Source organism: Lutjanus erythropterus, chromosome 16 (genome assembly GCF_056507025.1).
Source record: "Lutjanus erythropterus isolate fLutEry1 chromosome 16, fLutEry1.hap2, whole genome shotgun sequence".
Taxonomy (NCBI): domain Eukaryota; kingdom Metazoa; phylum Chordata; class Actinopteri; order Lutjaniformes; family Lutjanidae; genus Lutjanus; species Lutjanus erythropterus.
This window is the reverse complement of record NC_139332.1, coordinates 13346852-13371135: the sequence shown is the minus strand read 5'-3', so window position 1 is coordinate 13371135 and position 24284 is coordinate 13346852. Positions and strand designations below refer to the sequence as shown.

The window sequence follows — 24284 nt, the reverse complement described above, 5'->3', positions numbered from 1 at the left end:
ATGCATACAAGGCCCTGGCATACGTTATGTAAGGGTCATATAGCCAGGAGCAATGATCTCAGTACCTCATGTTCCCACAGCTATTGCCACAGGACATGTTGGATTTGTCCAAGTACATGAAACACATGTAGATTAGAGGCAGAACTCCCATGACCACTCCAGTATTTGTGTGAGCGTGACGGGATGAGGAGATGAGGCCATAATCCATTTTTATCCCTCTGAAACCAAAGTCTGACAATTGACTGGAGTCTGCTTCCTAGCACACTGGCAAAACTTTCTGAGCAGAGTGATCCTGCTGTGTAAATGTGATCCACCATCACCTTCAAAAAGTCTCAGAGTTTTACAGAGTAGAAAGAAAAAATGTAAACACAGGTGTGTATTGCTTACCATGACACTCAGGTTGGGTGCCGAGCCAGGTCCCATTGCTTAGGCAAGTCCTCTCTGGTGAACCCTTCAGCATATAGCCGGGCTCACAGCTAAAGCGGACAACACTTCCCACTGTAAACTCTTCTCCCAGACGGATGCCGTGCACAGGAACACCTGGATCTCCACACAGCCCGGCAGAATCGCCTGGAAAAGGCAAAACATATTTCTGATAATCAAACACTCACATGAGGGACATTTTTAATATTAAAACACAATTACAATTGGATTGCATTCAATTATAACAAGAACACAGACCCTTCTCCCACCTGACTGGTGGCAGGAAAGTAATATCCCCCTTCTCCCCTAAGGAGTGACTGGCTTTCCCAACACATTAAGTTTCACTATATTTATTTGTTCAGGATGCAGAAAATGCGCACTACAATCAGATTTTTCATTTAATTGACCTGACATATTTTGAATCTTGTGTCCATCATTTAAAAAAAATCACGACTTATTTAATGCTGCTGTGCGCTGCTGTTGGCGCTCATTTTACAAGGCTCTGGTCAACATTATGTTTACAGTGTATAGCTACGAAAGACGAGCAAATTGGTGTTTACTGCCCTGTTGAGAGAACACTAGCAATAGCCGCAGATGCATATATATATGAATGTCATGAATCGTTACATTAAACTGTCAGCATGCTATTTTATTGCTGTCATGTGGGTCTGTGTGTGCGCCGTTTTTTTCTGTTTAGGGAGCTGTCTATGTTTGTGCATGTTTCTGTCACACGTTTGTAAGGCATATTTGCATATGTGGACACCCTCAAGGCCTTTCTCATGTTTATCAGGTATACTAAATGTTGTGAAGCGAATCGCATAAGGGGAGAGTGTACAGGGGGCGATGTCTTTATAGTGCTTCATAACACAGCTGAAGTGTGAGCATCCCTGTTCCTTCATCTGATATGAGCAGATTAAAGCAGTTTTATGGAGGACACTCTCTTTGCCCTTGGGCTCCATCTTTGGTCCACCTACTTCACTCATTACTTGCTAACAGCTGCCACCCAAACTCTTTATTTGTTGGCCTGGCATTATGAGGGCATCGGTGTGACTGAGTGCCGATATTACATTTGAATTAATCAAGTATTACAAGCAAGAAGCTAGAAAGAGGATGAGAAAAGGGGCTACGCCAGCACAAAGTTTCAAATATTAAAGATCAAATCTTTTAATTGAAGCTGATCTTGAACATTAAAAAAAAGCTTTCACAAAAGAGGGTTATTTTCAGTTTTATCCTTCTGAACTGTCTCACAGTCGATCTGGGTGTAGTTTTCCGTACCGGAGCAGTGTGGCGGTGAGCCGCTCCACTGGCCATCCAGCTGGCACATTCGCGTCGTGTTGCCGATGATGGTACGCTGGCCGATGCAGCTGTAGCGGATGACTGAGCCTACTGTCCGCCGGTCGCCTGAGATCTGGGCATAAGGAGGCATGCTGGGGCGATCACACAGCACCACTGTCCAATCATAACAGAGAGAGAAAGAGAAAGAGACCAATAAACAAGTGGAACTACTCCAAGGTCAATGGTGAAGAAGTGATAAATACACCACATATTGAATATATTGCCGTGAAAACTATACAGTGTAATAATTCTGGGTGACATTGGATTTGTGTTTGTTAGCACTGCATTTCACAGTATCAGACCAACCAGTTAAGAGACTTAGTTCCATCAGAATGCTTCATTCACTTTATCACACTGAGCCTGTTTACAAATGCAAAACAAAATCTCCCACTCTGAATGGAAGTAAACCTCATACAGCTGAAACTGGTTGGTTGGTTAATTGATTAGGGGCTCAAAAAACACAAAGACAAATAATTGTCAACAATAATTGTAATTAATTAAGTATTTTTTTAAGGAAAATACCAAACCTTTATTTTATCCTGCTCCTAAAAATGTGCTAATATCAGGTGCTTTTCTTTGTTTTATATTCTTGGAATATATTTTGGTGTTCGACTGTTGGACAAAATTAATTTATCTGAAAACTTGCTCTGTTAAACCGTAAAATTTCCCCTATTTTCTGAATACCATAAACTAAACAACTGATTAATTACTTGTAAAAATAATCCACTCATCATTAATGTTATGTGGTTACAATGACTTGGAAGAAAATATTTTTTTTTTTTCCCCAGGTTGTCTGGTGGGTGTTTACGCCATTTTACTGTCCTCTTTTTTCTGTATTTACAAAATATATACATGCATTGGAACTTACAACCAACCCCTGAGGTACTCACACAGGCACTTCGGCAGGGAGCGATCCCAGGTACCATCCCCCTGACAAGAGATGGAGCTGGTGCCCAGCAGGTAGTAACCCGTGTTACAGCGGTACGACACAGCTGTCTGGAAGCTGTAGCGATGCGGCCCGCTGGGCAGTACCTGCCTGATGCTGTTCTCGACATGGCCCGGCTCTGTGCAGTTCACAACTGGAGAAAGGGATGCAGAGGGGGAGAAAGTAGAGGAGCCAGAGAGAAAAATACATCATGTGTAAGCATGTGAGGTCAGACTTGCAAAGTTTAGTCAATTAATCAATAAGCTGATCAAAAGAAAATGGGCTGCCAACGAGTCTGATAATCGATTATCATTTCAGTCAAAAAATTTTAAACATTTACTGGTTCAAGCTTCTTAAATGTGAGGATTTGCTATTTTTATTTGTCATTTATTTAAATGATAGAAAATTAAGAGTCTTTGGGTTTTAGACTGATGGTTGGAAAAAAAAGGAATTAAGACTTTATTTTGTCTCTGGGAAACTGTGATGAGGATTTTTCACATTTGTTTGGCATTTTATAGACTAAATGAAAATAACTGTCAGATCAATCAATAATGAAAATACTCATTTGTTGCAGCCCTATTTGAGGTTCAGTTAACTAATTATTCAACCAGGCAAATGATGATTTAATGTTAGAACCTTTTTTTTTTTACAATTATAATTAAAATATTACTGGCAAGAATGACAAGTGGGGTGTTTTTTTTAATCTCATATACCATATATTCTGATATAGATATATGACTAACATACAGTACAAGGTACATGCCCATTTGCAAGCATTTCCTCTTGCTTTTACTGTCCCTGTCCATTCCTCTCCTCATCTACTACTTCCACCCATCCAGCATCCATCCATCCACCCCAATCCAAATGAAGTAGGAGGCAGACTCCGGAAATAAACATTTGCTTCATTAGAGCCAGTCTCCTGCTGGCCGCCGTGGTGCAGAGATGGTGATGGATGGGGAGCTCACAGGAGAAGAGGCACCATGTCAGTTTAGCACCAGATGGAGAGAGTTAGGGAAGAGGAGAATGAGGAATGAGTGAGGAGCAAGGGACAGCGAGGAGGGGGGCTGCTGTACAGAGTTAGAGAGGAAGGGGGCCCTGATGGTGCAGAATATATTAAAATTCATGACAGAATGTCAGGCTATGACTGCCACCAGCACCAATTCATCTTGAGTGTCTCAGATACAAGACACAGCCCAAAACCTTACACTGCCTTGACAAAGTACACTAAGTAACACTTGCTGTCTAGTTTATACTGTGAACCACAGCTACATGTGTAGCATGATGCCAAAACTCTAATGGCTTCTAAAACACTGTCTGGGAGTACCCACGCAGCCATTATGCCCCAGTTTGCCTTGCCAGTCTTGCCCCATGAGTGTGCCTTTGCCACAGCCAAAATGAACCCATTGTATGCTAATGTGCCTAAAAGCTCGCTCATTTCCATGCTCCCAAGCTGGCCAGCACAGCTAAATCACCCCCCAAATACCTATTATAATGTATTCCTTCCAGTAGAGTGCTGACCCGTGGTGCCATCATTTACAACTTACCACATAATAACACTACAAAGTGTATTTGAAGCCATGGAGCTGCTACAGCACGAGACTTTCCAAGCTCGGAAATTCAGCTTTTGAAAAAAATGTGCTTGGGCAACGTGGGCTCAAAAGCGATCCAACAGTCATCTAAAAACGACTGACCTCCTGGTAAATTTGTGTGTGCGGCCCAGTGGGTAGGGAGAGGGGAAGCGAAAGGATGAAAGGAAAAGAAGAATAAAAGTGAGAGGGGAAGAAGGGCTGAGGTAATTCATCTCTGTTCCACTCAGAAGTGGGGACCCCGGTCACCCTCTCCTCCTCTTGGCCTCCTGCCAACTAACGGCCCTGTAAGTGGTGTGTCAGAGTGTGTTTTTTTTTCCCTGTCCTGTGTCTCTTGCCTTTTATCGCCCAAAGACAAATAAACAGACACACACACACACACACACACACACACACACACAAGTTGTCCAAAGAAGGCGGTGTTGTGGCTCTGTTGCTGGGACTCAAATTGGTGGTGATTAGAGTGGGATAGGAGACTGGCTGGGCCGGCGGTGCTCTCCTGCTCCCTGCATTATTAATGGAGCCCACAGACTCCTGTAGTTAAAATCTGGACCATGGAAATCATTACCCTTGTCTGAGTGACTCCTGCCCCACCCTCACCTTTTTTTCCTGCCTTTTGTATGTATCTGCTGCTTTCTCTGCCTCTACAGACGGTTCGGCTTAGCCAAGCTAAGGTGAGATGGATGAAGCGGACGTCATCTCAGCTCTTACACCAGAGCTATTAAACCTCAGTAGCAATTGGTTGGTTGAAGCGAGTTGTTTCCCCTCACCCCCTCCTCCCCAGACTTATAACTGTCAGTTGTGTGTCAATGTAAAGCTAAGCCTGTTATCCTGAAAACAAAAGCCCACTGCTCCGAAAACACACACTTTGGACTTTGTGTTAAGTAACTACCTGTTTCACTACCTGCCAAAAGCCATTAACATATTGCTCCGTTTAACCATGATAACCATCTACACCTTCTAGAAGATTTTATTAATGATTTCTTAAAAGTCATAACCAGACACTTACTCATTTGGTGAACATTCAGCATTAATTTGAAGTCTAATTAACCTGAAATGGGCAGACAAAAACAGTGCCTGGAGCAGAAATTTCAAACAGGGATACATGTCTGTAGCTTTGTGGTCAGAGAAGCTGGTGTTTCAAGCGAACACATTTCCTTGATCTCTGATGACATATCCTGGTCATTTTATGATTCATAACACTAAATACATTACAGCTTTCTCATTTGAGTGCAAAAAGTTCCATCTAAAAACCAAGGAGAAATGAAGTGTTTTTGTGACAGGTCCATATTCACAAAAGTAAAAAACAAGATGGATATATTAAAATAGTATCCATCAGACTAACAGCAAGTAGGCCTGTTAATATTATATCAACAATACTTGAAGCAGACATAAGGTACTTATAGCAGGTTCACATTTGTTTTTGGTAATGGGTGAAACAGTAAAACAGTATCTAGACCAAATAAGTAGGACTGTCTGAATCATCATTGCATTTCCACAATGACAGCACGACAACCTCAATCCAGTTGTTTACAGCTATAGAACTACCATACATATCAGGCTGCCATTTTGAGCTTGTTTGAGTCAGCTAGAGAATTACACAGCCTTGATTTTGCTATTTCATCATAATTTGATAGCACAGAGTTCAACATCAAACTTGACTGAAAAATGGCAGGTGTGGAACAGGTCTAACCCTGTTCTAGTCAATCACAGCACACAGGTGCTTTATGTAAGAATACCATATTGGTTCATATCACGGTTCAGATGTCTCAAAGTTGCTCTGGGATATTAACCTTTGGGCCATTGAAAGATTGAAAGGGGCTGTATCTAGCCCGTGGGCTGCTAGTTGAATGGGCCTGACTTACACTTTCCAACTCAAGAGTGTAAGTACATGTCAGACAGCAGAGCATGTCTCACCAAATACGTCTCAAGTTCTGTAATTAAGGTGATAAATCTAATTGACAAAAAGACCTCTAAGCTACTTATGTCTCAACATCAACAGTGAGGAAAATGTGCCATCAGAGCAGATGCCCACATCTACCCACACACACACACACACACAATGCATCTCAGCATCTGCATGGAAACAAGGCCAATGCTAATATGATGTCACTACTAGAGCGGAGAGATTTAAGGCGTGCGTCTGGGAGAAAATCTTGCCTGCTTATGCATGCAGCAGCCAAATGCACTTCTGCTTTTTTTTAAAAAAAAAACTGAAGATGGATTCCTGTGAGACTTGTACCCTCCTCATCCCTTCATAGATGTCTAAAAAAAAGGCCAAATCCTTTCTCTCCTCATTTAAAACAAACTCATAAGTCAATCCGTCACTGGTTCTGTCACTGCCTTGTCACATTCAGGGCCCGACCTTGTGAGCGCCCTTTCTGTGCCTGTCACAAAACCCTCAGTTAGTGGGGACTTACAGACAGACGTGGGTGCCGAGATACATCGCTTGTCGCAAAAACACTACCAAATTAAAAGTCCTTGCCTTGCTTATTCAAAGCAGAGCAGGGTACTTCTTATTCTGAGCAAAAAGCTAGGATGCGGGTCTCCAAAGGCTGCTGTCTTTCATACAAGCTCAAGGACCCTGTGATTGTTTCTGGCCGTCTCTGCATGGTTATTAACCAAAGTTTGTTTCCCTGACAGACAGGTGAGCCTTCGGGTGTAGCTGAGGTAGCTAGGCTAAGAGGAAATAACATTGAATGTAAATATTATCCGGAACCTCCATGGACCATGCGGTCGAGACCGTGGTAATTAAATAATCCAGGCTTCTCTTTGGTTTTTCATTTCAATTTCCCCTAATATGCGTCGTTTAAACTCTTCCTCCCTCTGGGTGTCTCTGCACTTCATCTCCGCTCTCTCTGTGATTGAGGTCATCTGCGGTCACAGAAGATATGCCCTTGTTCAATACAATAAGTAATTTAATACCTACCGACACAAAATGGATGAGAACACAAGGAGAGAGCCACACCCCTACAGACAAATATGTGATAACAAGCAGTATTTGTGACAATGTCTCACTCTGAATGTTAGGTATGCACAAAAACTGATGTGGATCAATGGCTTATTTAACTCTCAAATTATGCAAGCAGCATGACATACTATAAATACCAACGTGACAGTTGCTATGCTGTTGCTATGTACGCCTATACATTGCTGATGTGGCTGTGCTGTGATCATTCTACTCATATTTGTATAAGATGTATGCACATATAGTTTTTTTAAATTATGGAGGTGTCAGGAGAAAATTATTTGATAAATTGTTCTCTCATATTAGTAATGTGTTCACTCACTTGACAAATTGCACAACTTTGTGGTCTGAAATTGCTTTTTAAAAATAATTTACTGCCCACTGACAGGATCAGGCACATATCCTCCATCTGTGCTGGTTCTTTGCATTTGACCTTTCATTTTTAGGCATGAGATTTTCAAAAAAAAAAAAATCACAGATGCACTGACTCAGGGTTTTCCAAAGTGGGGTATGCCAGATGCCTCTGGTGAGTGTGCGAGAGGAAAAATGGCGATATAATGGTATACTTTTGGTATTAAATTTTTGTAAATTATTGTAATATCTTTAATAGCACCTCAATGTACTGCCTTCGTCATTTCTACAACTATAAATAGGTTATGTTGCTTTTTTTGAAGGTGTGTGGGATTAACGGTGTGTCCACATGGTCTGGATGTAGAATGGTTACATATCCTAAAAAGCTCAGGAACTGCTGCAGACAGATGAGCTTCGGCGTCTACTTGACACTTACTTTTACACCTGGGGAGGGCATTGCTCCACTGCCCGTTGGCCTGGCAGGTGGATTTTATAGCCCCTTGCAGAACATATCCGGTATTACAGACAAAGCGCACAACGTCATTTAAGTTGAACTGGGTTCCTTGTGTCATACCAAAGGTTGGGTTGCCAGGGTGACCGCATGTGATAGCTGGGAAAGCAACAGGAGACAGAAAATCATGGTCACACATATCCAGAACGGTTAAAAGAGCAGTAACTGATTGTGGAGCAAAGGCTGATTATTGAGTCACATCATCAAGTTGTTGAATTACGGAGACTTTGGACCAGAGGTTCGAAGGTTGTCGATCCCCATCAACAATCTTCTCAACCTGTGATTGGTCAAAGTAGATTTTCTAATGGCCAAGAGGAGAAGCAGAAGTCTAGTTTTCTCTCAGACCACTTCAACTACATTGTGTTTGAAGGTTACTGTAGAACTATTGCCCAGTGACACCAAAAATTAAGTGCCTTTCCCAACTTTGACTGAAATTTAAAAGTGTAATATAGAACACCTGAATAATAAATCAAAACAACAATGCTGTACAACAAAACACAAAATGTAGGTGCTGAGTAATGATCTAAACGCTAAAGCCATAATCCCTGCTGCAGCTGCACTGGCTCAAAGTCTCTATTTCTGACCTCTATTAAATCAATCTTGGAATACAGTGTATTACTTTGGAATAATAACTCCATCTCCAAAATGTCATGATAAAAAGGAGACATTAGTAGAAGGTATTTTAAAAAGTGTATTTCATGCAAGTGCTTGTGCAGGAGCTTGCTGTAAAAAATGCTCAATAACACGGATTAATTGGTGATCAGTACCAGAAGGCTCAGGTCTAATCACACTAAATTGGCAGTCGGTAGCCTGATAAGAGCATCCCCCGGTAATAAATGTCTGTACTTATTACAAATCATTGATCAGCAACACTATTAATCTTGTTCTGAGATTTTATTTTTTTTGTAAGCTTGTTAGCTTACCAGTGCTCCCACCAGAAAATATTAGTCTAACACCAAAGTCTGCTCATTTTAACGGTATAGAAGCCTTTAATTTTCCACTGTACCACCTGTAGCTCTATTGATAATTAAATGTTCTCTGTACGGACTTACGGACACAGACAGGGGTGCGTCCTGACCAGCGGTGATCCTGTTCACAGATTCGCACGGACACCCCGATGAGACGAAATCCTGGGTTACACTGATACACAACACTACCTCGATAGTTATAATTCTCCCCGATGATCTGTCCGTTCACCATGGGCTCTGGGGTGCCACAGTGGCCAGCTATGGATAAATGAAGAGTGGCAAGGTCAGACACTTTGAATAACTTTTGAAGCTAATTGCAGGAATTTATGAGCATTTTTTGGGTGCCGAAGATCTCACCTAGACACTGGACCTGTGTCCCGCTCCAAAGCCCATTGGACATGCACTCTCGTACCCGAGAGCCCACCAAGGTATATCCTGTGTTGCAGGAGAAAATGGCAGTAGCTCCATACACAGTCAGTGTTCCAATCTTGTTGCCATTTGGTGGAGTCCCAAGGTCCCCACAGGAGATGACTGAAATGAGAAACAATTTCATACATTACAAGCAACCCATATGGTCAGAATATAATCAACAATATTCATTTGTACTGTCTGGAAAACAGTTTTGTTTGGCTTTCATTTACTTTGTTTTGGTTGGAATATCTGTGCCTGTTTAGTTATGTTCTTTTCTTAATATCACAGTGGAATGAGATACATTTGGATGCAATTACTTTTCATGCTTGACAAATTACTTTTTTATGGTGGGGGATTTTTCATTTCTTAGTGCAAACAAGGGAGTTAACTGTAAGATATTCCGGGAAAATTAAACCACTTTACACTTACTCTCGCACACTGGGCGTGGATCAGGGTAGTTCCAGGTGCTGTTGGCCTGGCAGCGAATGACCCTTTGACCTCTGTAGTAATATCCTGGGTCACATATGAGCATCATTATGGCATCATATTGGTTTTGAGTTCCATAGATCAGCCTCCATCTCCCATGTTCCACAGCAGAGTGGCCAATGTCAGGGCAGGTCACCGCTGGAAGTTCAGTAAATAAGAAAAACATTAACTTAAATATCTACTTGAGTTCAGTATCTGCTTAATTTTAAAGGGAAAATTCTGCATTTTTCATGTGGATGTCCAATCAGTGTAACTGTAGTCAACTGAAGTGCTAAATTCCTCAGTGCATGCTATATTGACAAGAAAACTGCAGCAGTGCCAACATTGTGGGTGAGCTTGTGATTCCCATGCCCATGCTGCTGTGCTATCACCACCCTAACCTATAACTATTACTATGTTCGTCCACATGAAAAGTAGCACATGAAAAGTGCTTAATTTTGCCTTTAAACCTGACAGAAATATTTGAAACTCACTGCAGGTAACTTTGCCCAAGTGTAAGACTGTTCGGTTGGTTCAGGCGATAAGATTGCAACTAAATAAACCGACAGAAAGAGAAATACTCACGAACACATCTGGGCGGAGCCTCAATGGGACTCCATCTCCCAGATTCCTGACAGATCACTGAGGTGGTGACGGGCCCAGAGAGCCGAAATCCAGGATTACATTGGTACGTGGCCCTGGCTCCCAGAGAGAAGTCCTGGCCCACGATACTGCCGTTGATCGGAGGCACGGGCATCCCACAGGACATGACTAAGAAGGGGAAGAGGGATGCGGAAGGGAGATAAGATGAAAAAATGTTGTTGGATGCAGTGAAAGCAGAGGTAGAAAAGTATATTTTAATAATCATCTTTGTATGCAGAGTGCCTGGCTCACAATAGGCTTGCTGTACAAACACACTCACAGAGCCGGCATTGATGTGCAGTAAACATCAGCTCAGGCTGCCATCTGCACAATAGTAAACAATCAAGTCTAGAGAGAGCACATGCAATTCATGGGGAGATTACACCTGGTGCAGACTTGACCAGACGCTCTAATGGCTGTCCTGCTGCTCGCAGCTTTCACTTCAGCTGATACTGTTAACAAATCTGGTTGGAGACTGGACTCTGGATATAGAGCTTGTGGATTTCATGCTTTTGTGATAGAATATAAAAGAAAATCTGAGCACAAACAAATAGAGAATTCACTGAAATTGGAAATCAATGAAGACGCTGCAACCGCATCACAGGCTTGTAAGATCTAAAAACAATTTGACAAAAGCACCTTTAAATGAAAATAGATACATCTTGCCTCAATAGCTATGTCTTACGTTAAAATATTCATTTTGTTTATTTCAAATAAGAATACTTTCAAATTTTTATAACGTGTCAGTCTCCGTAGATAATTGCTATTGTTGATTCCATCATTATAAAAATTAGCACAGTGACAAGCAGATAACTGTGACTCTAACCCATAAGACTGACATATCAAACAATTTAGCTCAGGTAAACCAAACATTTTTAATCTGATGCTGTGTTATCTTCAAAGCGATTCATAGGCATGGTGAAGTGAGCTTCCTTGAAGCATGCCTAAGGCTGAGGGGCTGTTGGTGATGGCACACTTTCAGCTGAATTCATACTTTGATCCAAAGCAAATGGGTTCAGTGATAGTTTTTTCAATCAACTTAAATCAGAATGACTGAACTTAACAAAATACATTTGCTACAAAATGTCTTCTTTGACTCAGCATGCCAGTTATGGCTATGAGTGTTAACATCTTGTTTCCTTTACACAGTTTTAAGCTTCATTTCATTACTTTTGAGAAGTGAGACTAAATGCTGAATGGGCTTAGTCACAATGATACAACACGTACGAAACATGACGAAATGACACTTAATTGAAGGAAATTCTTGTACAAGTTGATTTGCATCAGTAATGTGAAATGATCCTCCCCCAGCTAATTTTACAGAGCAGATTTGCCTCACTGCAATGAAGAAAAATAAGATCATCTAGACTCTATCAGATTTCTGTGTCTGTGTTTCATCCTTCCTCACGACCTGCTGCTATGATTTGACCCTCACCTTGGCAAAGTGGTACTGGTGCATTCCACTGGTAGATCCCCTGTGCAGTCCGGGTGCATGTGGCACTGCTCTGGCCAATGAGCCGAAAGCCCTGGTCGCAGCTGAAACGCAGGGTGCTGCCCAGCTTCGTGCCTGTCAGACTATGCACTGTGCCATTTACAGGGCTGTTTGGAGGGCTGCAGTAGGCCGCTGTGAAAAAAATACAAGCAATAGGTGAAGATATAAATATGCATAGAGATAAAATTGAAGGCAACAAGCATAAAATCCCAATAATGATGCAAGATGATGCAAGTTGTTGTTGAGGAGGTGAAGGATTAATGTGCCGTCAATAGCACAGAGCCCTAGATCTCTTCTGCATCTGTCTTCTACGCCTGGCGTGGTAAAGGAGGATATGTATTAATACAAGCGCTACAATGCAATCTCTTTAAGGCAAAAACTGCAGACTAGAGACAGGGAAAATTGATTAAAGGAAACTAATGCTCTACAAAGCGAAACAGGAGTTTGTCAGCAGCAGCAGAAGAGGATCATAAAAGTGATGGATACATAATAACAGGAACAAAGTATCTGTTTTTGTTTGCTGGCTAAATTGGTGGCTGCAATAATCGTTTATCATCCCAAATGGTGGCAGCAACAGGTCCACGGTTCAGGACTCTGGGGATTAAATTGCACTTTACAGATCTCACAGTAACATGACATCAGTCTGCACCTGCTGGAGACTGAAAAAATGAATACACATTGTGAAAATAAGAAAGAAAATATTGTGATGCAACAGAACGCGGCTACTTGACACAGAAAATGGTGCTCCTTGTGGGGAGAGATTAGGATGGAAGTGGACCATGGGTGCAAAAAAGAGCATATTATCCATTACACTTAATCACTGTGACCACTTTACAGTCCTATAAAAATGCAAATTCCGACTCAAACCACTCACATGTGGCAATGGCAATGGCCTCTCTTTCAAGGCGGAGGGAATTTTTAGCACCATGCAATCAGATAAAAAACTCCCCTATAGTATAAAAACTTAAAGCCATGTCAGCGGTGTAATATGTATTCAGCATTTATGAGATGTTGCTGTCTCACACAAATTGTTCCAGTGAGACAGAGAGTGTGAGACTCCTTCAAGTGAGCTGACAGACCTTTTTGTGGCACTGAAGGGATAAAAACAGACTTTGGAATTTTACACTGAGGTTCACTAAGAGAGATGTTAGATTTCTTAGTAGATGATAGGAAGTAGGTGTATTTGAGGCTTTTGTTCCTTTGGAAGTGCAGGATTCAGGTTTGTTCTCTTCACAATCATCAAGTGATGAATTCTCATTCATCCACCCCTTGATGGCCTCATGGGTAAGGAACAGAAAACCCAATCCAATCATATTTAATACACCAACTGAGCTACTGCATGTGCCTCCAGGGTACCTATACATGTTACATTTCAAAATTTCATACTGGATACACACATGGATTTTAAACATCGTATTTGACATGTGTGTACATATAGCTACATTATGTAAATAACTTTTTAAAATCCAACTATTAACATTTAGGCTACATTCTGACAAAGTCTACTTTTATGTTGAGAAATAATGGCCACAAGATTGTAGCTAGTACTGTTGGTTGCCGCTAACCCTGCCCCATGTTTGCAAGGTCAAACAATTTCACAAAAGTTTGCATCTTAACTTTCATTTCCCATTTGAAATCCTTAGCCAACCAGACTTTATTTAGGATTCTCAAGCCAGCCCTCAGAAAACTTCTAGTTACCCATTGTGGTTGTTCAGCCTACATAGAAAGAAATTTGGACAATGTTTCACTGTCAAACATCTCTGCCCAAAGAGGAAGTAAACTAACCGGTGTTACCTCTACTTGTTTTATTTGTTTTTAACATGTTGGATAAATGTTGTATTATTGTTCTCCCCCATAGTTTGAGAGTCATGAAATGAGAACCGAAAAGGAATTGAAAAAATTTAGTAATTGAATTTAGTTCACTTAATTTTCACGTTGTCTGTGCTGCCTCGTTTATTCACTGCATCGATGAAAACAACAATGAGCTCAGCTATAAGGGTATGGCTTCCTTAAGCAGAAAAGACACTTTTCTGATACTGACATCACTGCATAACTCACATACGTTCATGCAGAGTTAAAATTTGGTTATTTGTAATGCTACGAATACATGCAATTCAAAGATATTGCCACATTTCCTGTCAAACTAATTTGGTCGCAGATGTCTGGATTTGGTTCAGTTATAAGTTACTTGCAATGGAGCTGTGTTGCAAGTTGTGATGTACAGGCATACAGGCAGGTCTATGTATGAGTGTCTCACACAGTGTTAAACATTTTGGTTGGACTAGCTGTCTGCTCCAATCACCACAAAAACACATTATTCATTCATACAAATTCTGGATTCTATATTTTTGAAAACAGAATAGAGACAATTGTTTGGAACCACAAATATTTTTCCATACTCCTTTTTCTTTTTTCAACACTTATCCAGACCTGGAAATTACTAAAACAAATTCCATGCTTTTACTTACTGCATAGGAACACTGTTCTTGGCAAGGCCTTCTTCTGTGACTGGTGGCTTCTTCACTTCTATCTGTGTTAAACTCATTTGTCACTCTTTCTGTGTTTTTTGCTCCTTCCACCCTCTATGCTTGTTATAGTACACAGCTTGTCTCCCTGCAATCAGCCCTGCAGCTCAGAGGAGGCACATTGGCAGGTGAGTGGATTGGAATAGATAATGAAGAGGAGGAGAAAGAGGGAGGGAAGAAGATAGTGATACAGACAAAGGGACGGACATATACGCATCAGGAATCATGTCTAAATGAAGGGGATAGTGAAGTGGATGAAGAGAAAGAATGGAAAGTTGCTAGAGGAGATGCCTGCAAGTTGGTGATGGAAGACAGGACCATTGAGACTCGAGAGGAATTGATGAAGAACATAGCTGAAAACATGGATCTGCCTGTGCCATCTGTTTCTTGCTCCCCACCAAGTTACTACAGAAGGAAACTCCATATTGACCATGGCAACTTGTGGGTTCTCAGACATCACTTAGTCCCTCTGTCACATAGCCTGCTATGGCAAAATCCATCATGACTGAGGAAAAAAAGTAAAAGGGGGAAGAGAAAAAAGCACAGAGAACCGACAGAACAGAAAAGAACATCCGGTTGGGGAGACTGAGCGCTCCACTGAGAGGAGGAGAGAGACGATTAGTCAATCTGGCTGAGTGGTGTTGATACAGAACGGAGGGAGCCTTTTAAATATTTACACAGTCATAATTCACAGCGAGTTATGCAGGTGTCGTATACCAACAGATCCTTCATGGGAGCAGGACAAAACAGAAGAATAATAAGCAATACAAGAAAACAGCGTTTACTAATTCCCAGTCCTGTGCTGCACAGCGAGGAGCGCTGCGGATGCCTGCCGCCCCCGTTAGGTTGTCATGGAGATGGGTCATATTTCTAGCTCTTTCAGCTGCAGTTGGCAGCCCAAATCTTGGTCTTGTTGACACAGTAAACCAAACGCATGTCTGATGAGATCGAACGCACAACAATGTCCAGAAGCAACAAAACCAAACAGAAATTTCTTCTACACAGATTAATAAATATCAAATATTCAGATGTTTATCCATGTTTCAAATTGTATTTTAAATGTAGAGGTATGCAAAATCCCCTTACTCAATTAATTTACTAGTGTTGTTGTGTTTTGCCTCATCTGTAGAATACAAGATGGTTCTTCTTAGAACGCTCAGAGCATAAGAGGGGTATAGATGAAACACATAAAAAACGATGTTTATAGATCCCACTGGTGGGTTCTAGATGAGACCCTTAGAATCTCCAGAAAGGGGTCTGGGGTGGAACCATTACACCATAGATGGGTTCTCTGTTGAACCATTCATGGGAGGTTTTGGGTTGAACTTTTCATACATGGTTTTAGGTATAACCTTTTATGAATGAGCTCCAGGTGGAAGGTTTGGCCAGAAATCAAAAAGGGTTCTCCAGTGGGGACAAGCCAAAAAAAGGCTATATGGTTCTAGTTGGCGACTTTATTTCTAGGAGTATAGTAAATAAATTCTAAATCTGAAATCACATCTTACAAAAAAACAGTTTCAGTTCTCACCTGAGTAGCGTATGCGAAAGCCTTTGTGGCTGGTGGTGTGATCAAAGGACCAGTGCAGGTAGACTTTGTTACTGGAGCTGGTGATGCTCAGTGGGCTGGAATAGTTTCCACTGAGGGTAATCAGGAGAGGGCTCTGTCTGGATGGGCCTGAGTTGAATAAGAAAGAGAAAAGACAATTATTAAAAAGAATCCATCTTTGAAAGGCTCATACATTTGTGCAAAAGAATAAGAGCGCTAATACTTTTATGATAACCACCACCGGCACTTGGTGTTCAAAATAATGCCTTGTGCTCCATCATCTACACTCTTACATGAATGAAGAATCATTTGAATAGCATTTTTCTTGTAAATGCAAATTGATAGAGCAGAGAATATAATTTATATTAAAAAAAAAGTCTGAATTTTGAAATGAATATAAATTTCCATTAACTTGTGGCTTTTGAGGGATTGAGAATTTTGATATACTTGTAGTAAAATAAAAATTTTCTCAGCTGCTAATTGTGAGAAGGAAAAAAAAAAGGTTTCTTTCCATAATTGGCTTGGCAGCTCCAAGGTTAGCAAATGTCTGTTCCCCTCCACTCGGCAGCAGATAAAAAGCACTCATCAGAAACACTGGTGTGTATGACCGCCATTTTCTCTGAGCAGCCTGGCAGAGTTGCTGACTGTGCCTCTAATCACAGGCAAATGTAAAAGACAGATGTAGATGTTCTGTCACTATGAAAGGGAGCCTGTGTGTGATTTTCTTTTAGTAGATGCAGAGAGCTTTGTTAGGGATGGTAAATTCAGCTGTCTTGCTCATTTTAGCCTTTAATTGTGGGTATTTCTGATACTGAGTCTTAGGCCAAGGAAGTGTGTGTGTGTGTGTGTGTGTGTGTGAATGTGTAGGTGGAGTGTCATAGGGACATACTATAGGTTAGTGTTGGCTGATGGCAAAACAAAGGAAAAACTGGAGGCAAACATGAATCACCTCAGAGTAGTGGGCCACATAAACAAGTGTAAATGCCATCTTGCTGAGTTGGTGGGTGCTAGAATTGAAGTAGTAATGGCTTAAAATTTAAGTTTTATTGTCTAACTGCCAGTCAACAACCACCCCAAAAAAACACAGACAGCTACGGTTAAATGCAATAAGACGGAAGCTGTGAGATAGGTGCACGCTGCGACAAACAAATTGAACTCACAAAATGTCAAGAAAGGAAGTATTCTCACTGATTTTGCTTATTAAACTGAAAAATACAGGCAATCAACCCTGATTTCAAGTTTTTCTCTTTACCAAGGCAAGATAAGTTTTAACTGATTTGTTAGCTCTGTAAAACACACAACATTTAAATAGACAAACAGAAACAAAATGAAACTCAGCAAACCTGTTTTGGTCAATTTTTCTACTGTTATAACTATCACCAACTTTGGTTTGGCTGCCATATGTCCTTTATTCACCACGTAAGATCTGAAAAAAGCCTAGCTCTCCAGACTGTTTTCCTCTCACTTGTCCTTCTAGAATCTAGGGTTTAGACTATTTAATTAACAAAATAAAATGATAAAAATCGCCCCTCTAAAAAACACAACAGTCGATGGACTCGCAGATATAATCTTCCAGTCGCCCAAGCCTACAATGATAGAAAGATGATTAATTTGTTGTGTGGGCGTGTAAAGGTAAGCCAGACTGTTGGTTAATGTTTTATCTTTTTCAAGAAACAATATCAGTGCAGGAGAGTGAGTGAATGTACATATTCAGGAGTGTTCGTATTTTCTGCTAGTGTTAAGAGAATGTGTTTAGGGAACTCTTTTGCCTCCACATGAGCTCGACCCAAAAATGGTTATAATGTTTGCCAACGGAAAAGAGTTCTATAAATAAAAGGTCAAGATAATAATGACGTGACACCATGTGTAACCATTGGTACACATATGGTCAGTTATAGCGACTCACCATCAAAGATTTCAAGCTCATCAAACTGACGGCTGGTCTGGAAGTGTTCTATCGTGAAGGTGATGTTGTAACCAGGTTCGACTTTGACCACCCAGGAACAAGACTCAAAATGGGGGAAACCGCTGCCTGGTGACTGGCTCATGATGACACCCGTGGAAGCTGTCAGAACCTCATTCATGGGACAAGTCACTGTTGAAAGGAACAAAAGGCAGAGACAAAAAAAATAATTAGTCTGAATTCTAGGAATAATGGTTTGTTTATGTATTGTTGCTCTGTGTTGGCTTCATAATTGCACACAACTTCTAATGGTTCATTCTTTTTAGTGAATTTAATTTACCTTGAAGCACAAATTGGATTGGTTAGATCCATATTGTTGTTGGAGGGCGACTCAATGTGACTAAAAGCATAGCAAAGCTAATTGTCATTCTGGTCCTGATGCTGTCGCAGGAAACAAAGCTGTCCATGCTAAGTCAGTCCAGGAAATGGTTTATATATTATATGATCTTACTGACTTACCATGAGCATATTCCCTCACATGTGATGTGACGTATGTAATGCTAACTGGCTCTCTAACACTCAAATCTGCCTGGAAGCCCTATTGGTGTGGCAAGGGAAACCACATCCATCCACTCATGTCACCCCTCTCCCCCCTGCCATTGGTATTCTTGTGGGGCATCCCTATGACATACTTTGACATTTTCAAGTGGGTTCAGTCTGTATTATCAGATGTTACACAGCATTCCTGTCTGTTGCATTTTTGTTGTGACGCTGTGAAGTCAACCTCTTAATCTGCCAGAGCTGTCTGCATACACAATGGAACCCCCAAAAAACAAGCTACAACATGAAAGGACAGAAATACTGCAACAATGACACAATGCAACTGCTACATAGTCCCCCCCCCCCCCCCCCCTTCCCCTTTTTCTCTTGTTTTTGCTTCTCAACTAATGGGGCTGAGTGCTGAAGAGGTAGAGTGTGAAATAACTCTTTACACAGCAGAGAAATATATACGTTTGTTTTTCTTGTTTTTCTCATGATTGCTTCTTGTAGCGATACCATAAACCTACAAAAAGTAAAGTGTGAAATTAACTGCTTTCTACTGTATATCACAAAGAATCCTAAGGGCCTGCTTTGGCATGCATAAAAATCTGAACTGTTTTAACACTGAACCAATGCTGGAGCTCAACCTAACAGCTTGTTAAGAGCTTTGCAATTAACAAAAGACCATTTCAAACTCACAGAAAAACCATACATTTACCTCGTTAAACACCAGCCAGAGGCTTTACTTACAATCATAAAGGAAATCAAGAAAAAAAACACCATCCAATGCTGTAAAAGTAATTAAAAACCACTTCAAAGAGCATGTGACCAGGTGCTTTTTTCATGCGCGTACATTCTGTGTTTGTCAACCAAGTGTGGCAGAAAATTTAGCCGGGGGTGTAAATGCCCCTGTTGTGTGCTGCAATTTGAATACCCGAGCCTGTTCTGCCTCAGGGCGAGGCAACACTTGGCACTTGCAGGTCCTTCATTACAGTGGTGAAATACTGAATGCCCCGAATCACATTCTAGCAGCACCCCCTTTGTGGGACAGTGTGTGTGTGTGTGTGTCTCTTGGCTTGTTCCACCTCATCTCTGTGTGTTTGGGGGGAAGAGATTATTAAATCCGCAAGAAAACAATTTATGGCAGACAGCCTGGGTTAAACAGCATTTGCAAATAATTCTAAGTATTTGTTTTACCTTGCTTGGCGGGTCAACCAGGTGACGTTTATTGCCTCAGGAAATCTCAGATAATGTCAGGTAAGCTGTCATTCATGGGGAGGCATGTCAAAATGTGGTGTGTTCCTGTCGAATACTTCTGCCACAAATTTTTGAACACTAAATATCTGCAAATGTTGTTAACCAGAGGTAAGGGGCTTCACATAATAGTCTATCAAAAACCACTAGTCAGCACTGTGCACCACTGTAGACTAATGGTTCATCTGTGGTCAGCCAAAATAAACATAATTTAATGTTATTTAGAGAAGGAAAGACTTCAGCTATCCCTTCAAGAAAACTTTGAGATATTTTTGACAATAATAGATCACTGTCATTGGGGAAAAAAATCTGATGCTCCTCCCAGCAGTCAACTATTTTAGAGAGAGTAGCTGATGACTACTAAAATGCAGCAGCAGGAATTTAAGGTCCTCCCATAGGTCGATAAGCTGTATTTTGTGGGGGTTTTCATGCTTTCATTACGCAGATGACGGCAGAATGATCACAGGCTCATGGGGTAAATCCCTTGGCCACTAGGGTGCCTCCTGAAACAGTTGTTTCTCAATAACTTATTGTGTTTGCATATACAGTAACCTAAAGCAGTAATATAAAATAGCAGTTGTACTTACTCAAAACATTAATGGAACATTTCACAAATGGGTATGGGGGTTAAATTGCTGTGTGAGAGCAACATCTCAGAGTATACAATTTCTGCAGCACGACCAGTGGTACATACTGCAATAATAGTTCCAGTACTTAGCATCTAACTTTGGAAGTAGAAGTGACAGTAATCTATTCTCATTCCAAATTCCACAAAGACGTTCACCAAGTCTGTGAAATCATTTATAACCTCAAGCACCTCAGTGGATGTGAGTCAAAAGGCTTAAATCCATCACTGATAGCGAAACTGATTGCACCTGGAAGTAGCATATAAAATCTAAGAGCGAAGTTCATTAAACAATCAATTCTCTGGGGATGAGATGTGTGCTGTCAGTGACCTTTCAGAAAGCTCCAACGTGTCTTCAAAACTGCTTTCAGCGAGTCTTGGAGCTGATGGAAAGAGACAGGCAGGGGCTCTTATCTATAGGCTGCTACTTATTAAACTAATCCACTTTGAAATGAAGCATCACTCTGTTTGGCTGTAAACAAAAGGGTATTAGGGGACAAATCTGACAGCAGGAAAAAAGGCAGCTTCAACACACAAGGTGAGATCGACACTGATAGGACTCAAAATGAAATTTCGCTTTAATGAGACAAGGAATGGAATAAACTGGGAGCAGGGACAGCAATCCGCAAGACACACGTTCTGTTTGTGTATAAATTGTTCATGGTATGCAACAGCTTCCCAATACAAAATAAACAAAAAGGTAGTGGAAGGCTTACATGCAGACAGGCACAGATGCAAACACATCTGTCGCACGTACAATTGTGCATTCCAGTATGTATGTATGGAACGCACACGTGCATAAATCCACAATGCATCAAGCTTGTAGTGCTGCAGTGCTGCTGAGATGCCTTTACTCAAGTTTGTATTTAATTAGCATAAGCTGAGGAGTGATAACAGGCTGATTGAAGGGGATGGGCTACAACATAAAGCATTAGCGTGGATCAGAACCTAACAACTCTGAGAAGTCGGGAATGACAATGAAGATGTGAAAAGGGGGCAGCTGTAATCCATTCTGCAGGACTGAAAGAAGGGGGCTGGGGCAATAAAATAATCTAGGGAACAAAAGGGGGAGATAGACTGAGAGGCGAGGGAGGCAAAAGGGACCAAGTGGGATGAAGAAAGCTAGCTAGCTGGGAAGCTAATGTGATGGGTGATTATGCAGGTTTTAACCAGAAATCTGTCTGGGGGATAAACACAGGGATTTTTGAATCATCCAAGCTCATTGTGTTTCATTAATGAATTCAAGCAACACTTTGTACTGATGCTGCTGCTTTGTGTGTGTGATGTTGGAACTCTCTGTGGTCTCAGCTGACAGCAGATGTAGTTAAGGGCTGTGGGTCCAGTACAACCCAGTTTAATCAAATAGCAGGGAAATCAAATACTGCACAAACCAACTGGTTGCTCCAATGGCAAGAAATACAAGGAGGAGAGGCCTAACCCAGTTGCTATTGTGACTGGTGAATATGGTGGTGGCTTTTATTTACCGGCCTGTATGCCAGTGTTGGGGAAAAGCTCTGCGTATAGACAGTACTATAGCACCATTTGTATCATACTTGATACATGAGACCTTTTTGAGATCTCAACATCAATACGATCAATCCTGAAAAACCTATCACATGCAATCTGAGATATGTCTTCTGCGCTCTGGTGGATATCAAGCGCACTGTAGGCAGCAGCCTGCCTGCTGGTGCAAAACGAGTCGTTTTCATCATGCTCCCTTTTGTTATGTGTTTTTTGTCTTGTTAGGTCTTTTTGTTTTTGTTTTTAATTCATTTTCACTAAAGCAATCTCCTGGCTATCATAATCTGTGTGTTATATCAAACAATTCAAATTACCAAGCTGATTAAAAAAAAAGAAGAGGAACCAAAGGAACAGAGGTATTCCTAGATGAGAGAGCCTTGGGGGGCACTGGCCACCCCTGGTCACCCCAAGGCTCACCCCTTCTCAAGTATGACTGGATATCTGTTTAGTGAGAAGCAGGACATTAGTTTCAACCAAAGTTTTTCTTAGCTGTACATCATTTTCTTTTGTATTTAATCTACTCCTATAAATGAGTTAGTTTATTGATCATTTTGCAACACGGTTGTGTAACGAGTAAGTAACTTTTTATGCAAGTCAAAACAAAAAAACATACACAAAAAAACTGTATGAACAAATGGATGATTAAATCATGAATCAGTCAGTGCCCCACTTGGACAACCTCAGTCAAAGAAGTCTGGACACACCCCTACAAACTAATTAAAATGTGCCAAACTTTCCAAAAGCAGTGAACAATATGTTTTTGTTTCTGAAATAAAATGATTATATTCAATGAATCATGATGAATTCTGTTAAATACAATACAAACAAAATATATCTGTAAATGATATTGATTTTTTTGTATTTTGTAAAAAGGTCCAATATACACTTCAATTTAAAATAAATTTGATTTTTCAATTTTGCAATTATTTGATGTGTCAGGCTTTACAGGGATTGTTTGTGACAATACACCACACTTTGTTGTGTTTTCAACCAGCCTCAGAGAAGGACAAAGAAAAAGAGAATGGGGCATAAAGGGGACATGTGTTGCGTAAGAACACAAGCCTGACGCTAGTGAGTCAGGGGAGGGAAGTGGCTAGCGAGTGAGGGAGGGAGGAGGGAGTGCAGACGGAGGGAATGCAGAGGATGAGAGAGGATATTGGCGCCGAGGGGCAAGCAACACTGCAGAACCGGCTGCAGGCTCCAGTGCTGCTCTCGGGAAGACTATCACAATGACAACATCCACTGCTGTGTAACCCAGACACACGCCTGACCAGTGTGTGTGTTTGTACTGTATACTGTATGTACGAGTGCGCCATTGAGTGTGTAAGTGTGCGTGGGGGTGGGGGCAGCTAGACGTGCAGGGGAGGGTTGTGCTTGTCAGAGCTAGAAGTGGTGATTTGATAGGTGCAGCTGCAGCCGGCATGTCCCCTGCATTTCAATGAGCTGTGCACTTGGTCTCTTCACTGCCCTCCAACTACGTCTTTCTTTCCGCCTCGCTTTTTAACTCCTGTCCTGCTCTCACTTACTCGCTGTCCCTCTATTCATTTAGCTGTCTCTCCTCCATCTTTTTCTGGACCGATTTTGTCTTTTTCCTCAAGGATCCTGCCCATTCGGAGCAATCTCAAACTGTTCTCTTCCTATCCGTTTATCTTTGATGCTGTTCTGTCCCTTTCCAATCTTCTCCTCTTCCTTTACACTAAGCACACTTTCCAGTCTACTTTAAACTTCCTCACAGTCAACTTCTGACTCCTCCAGCTTTTCTAATCTGTTGCTCTCCTCTCCATCACATGGTGTGTGTCTATGCAGGTTAAGTGGCAGCTTGCAGGAAGAGGGAGTATGATGGAACTGTGTGTCCCCAGTATAATGTGTCTCTCAGCATAATAAGGGGAGCAATTAATTGGCCACACAAGCCATGAGCACAAGCACAGATTCACAGCTGAAATGCACCACAAAATGTAAAGTACACGCACTCAACTGTCACTTAGATTTTAAAAACAGCCGACAGATTTGTTTAGCTCACCAAGGCAAAGCTGTGTGTAAAGCGTGATGTTTTCAAAATTCAAATACAAGGCAATGTCAGCGGATGTTTTCTCTTGCACATGTCAGCTGCAGATGTCTACTGTGAAGGGTTAGCAGGCAAAAGACAGGACTCCATACAGGGAAACATAAACACACACAAAGGATTGCCAGATCTCCTTTTTTCCTTTTTTTTCTCACTTGAATTGACATTTTCAGTCTCTTCTGCTCTGCCTCTCACTGGGTGTCTTGGGTACTTTGTTCCATGTCTTCATTA

The 24284-nt window shown here is 41.3% G+C and overlaps 1 protein-coding gene across 1 annotated transcript in view; it reads right to left on the bottom strand.

Moving 5' to 3' along the window:
- csmd2 (CUB and Sushi multiple domains 2) overlaps window positions 1-24284 on the bottom strand; it is a 300458-nt gene that overhangs the window by 24212 nt on the left and 251962 nt on the right. Inside the window, 11 exon segments of the mRNA XM_084738310.1 lie at window positions 388-570; window positions 1699-1872; window positions 2649-2837; window positions 8025-8198; window positions 9152-9325; window positions 9425-9598; window positions 9908-10102; window positions 10529-10714; window positions 12021-12209; window positions 16131-16277; window positions 18055-18243. Coding sequence (XP_084594436.1) covers window positions 388-570; window positions 1699-1872; window positions 2649-2837; window positions 8025-8198; window positions 9152-9325; window positions 9425-9598; window positions 9908-10102; window positions 10529-10714; window positions 12021-12209; window positions 16131-16277; window positions 18055-18243 — 1974 coding nt within the window.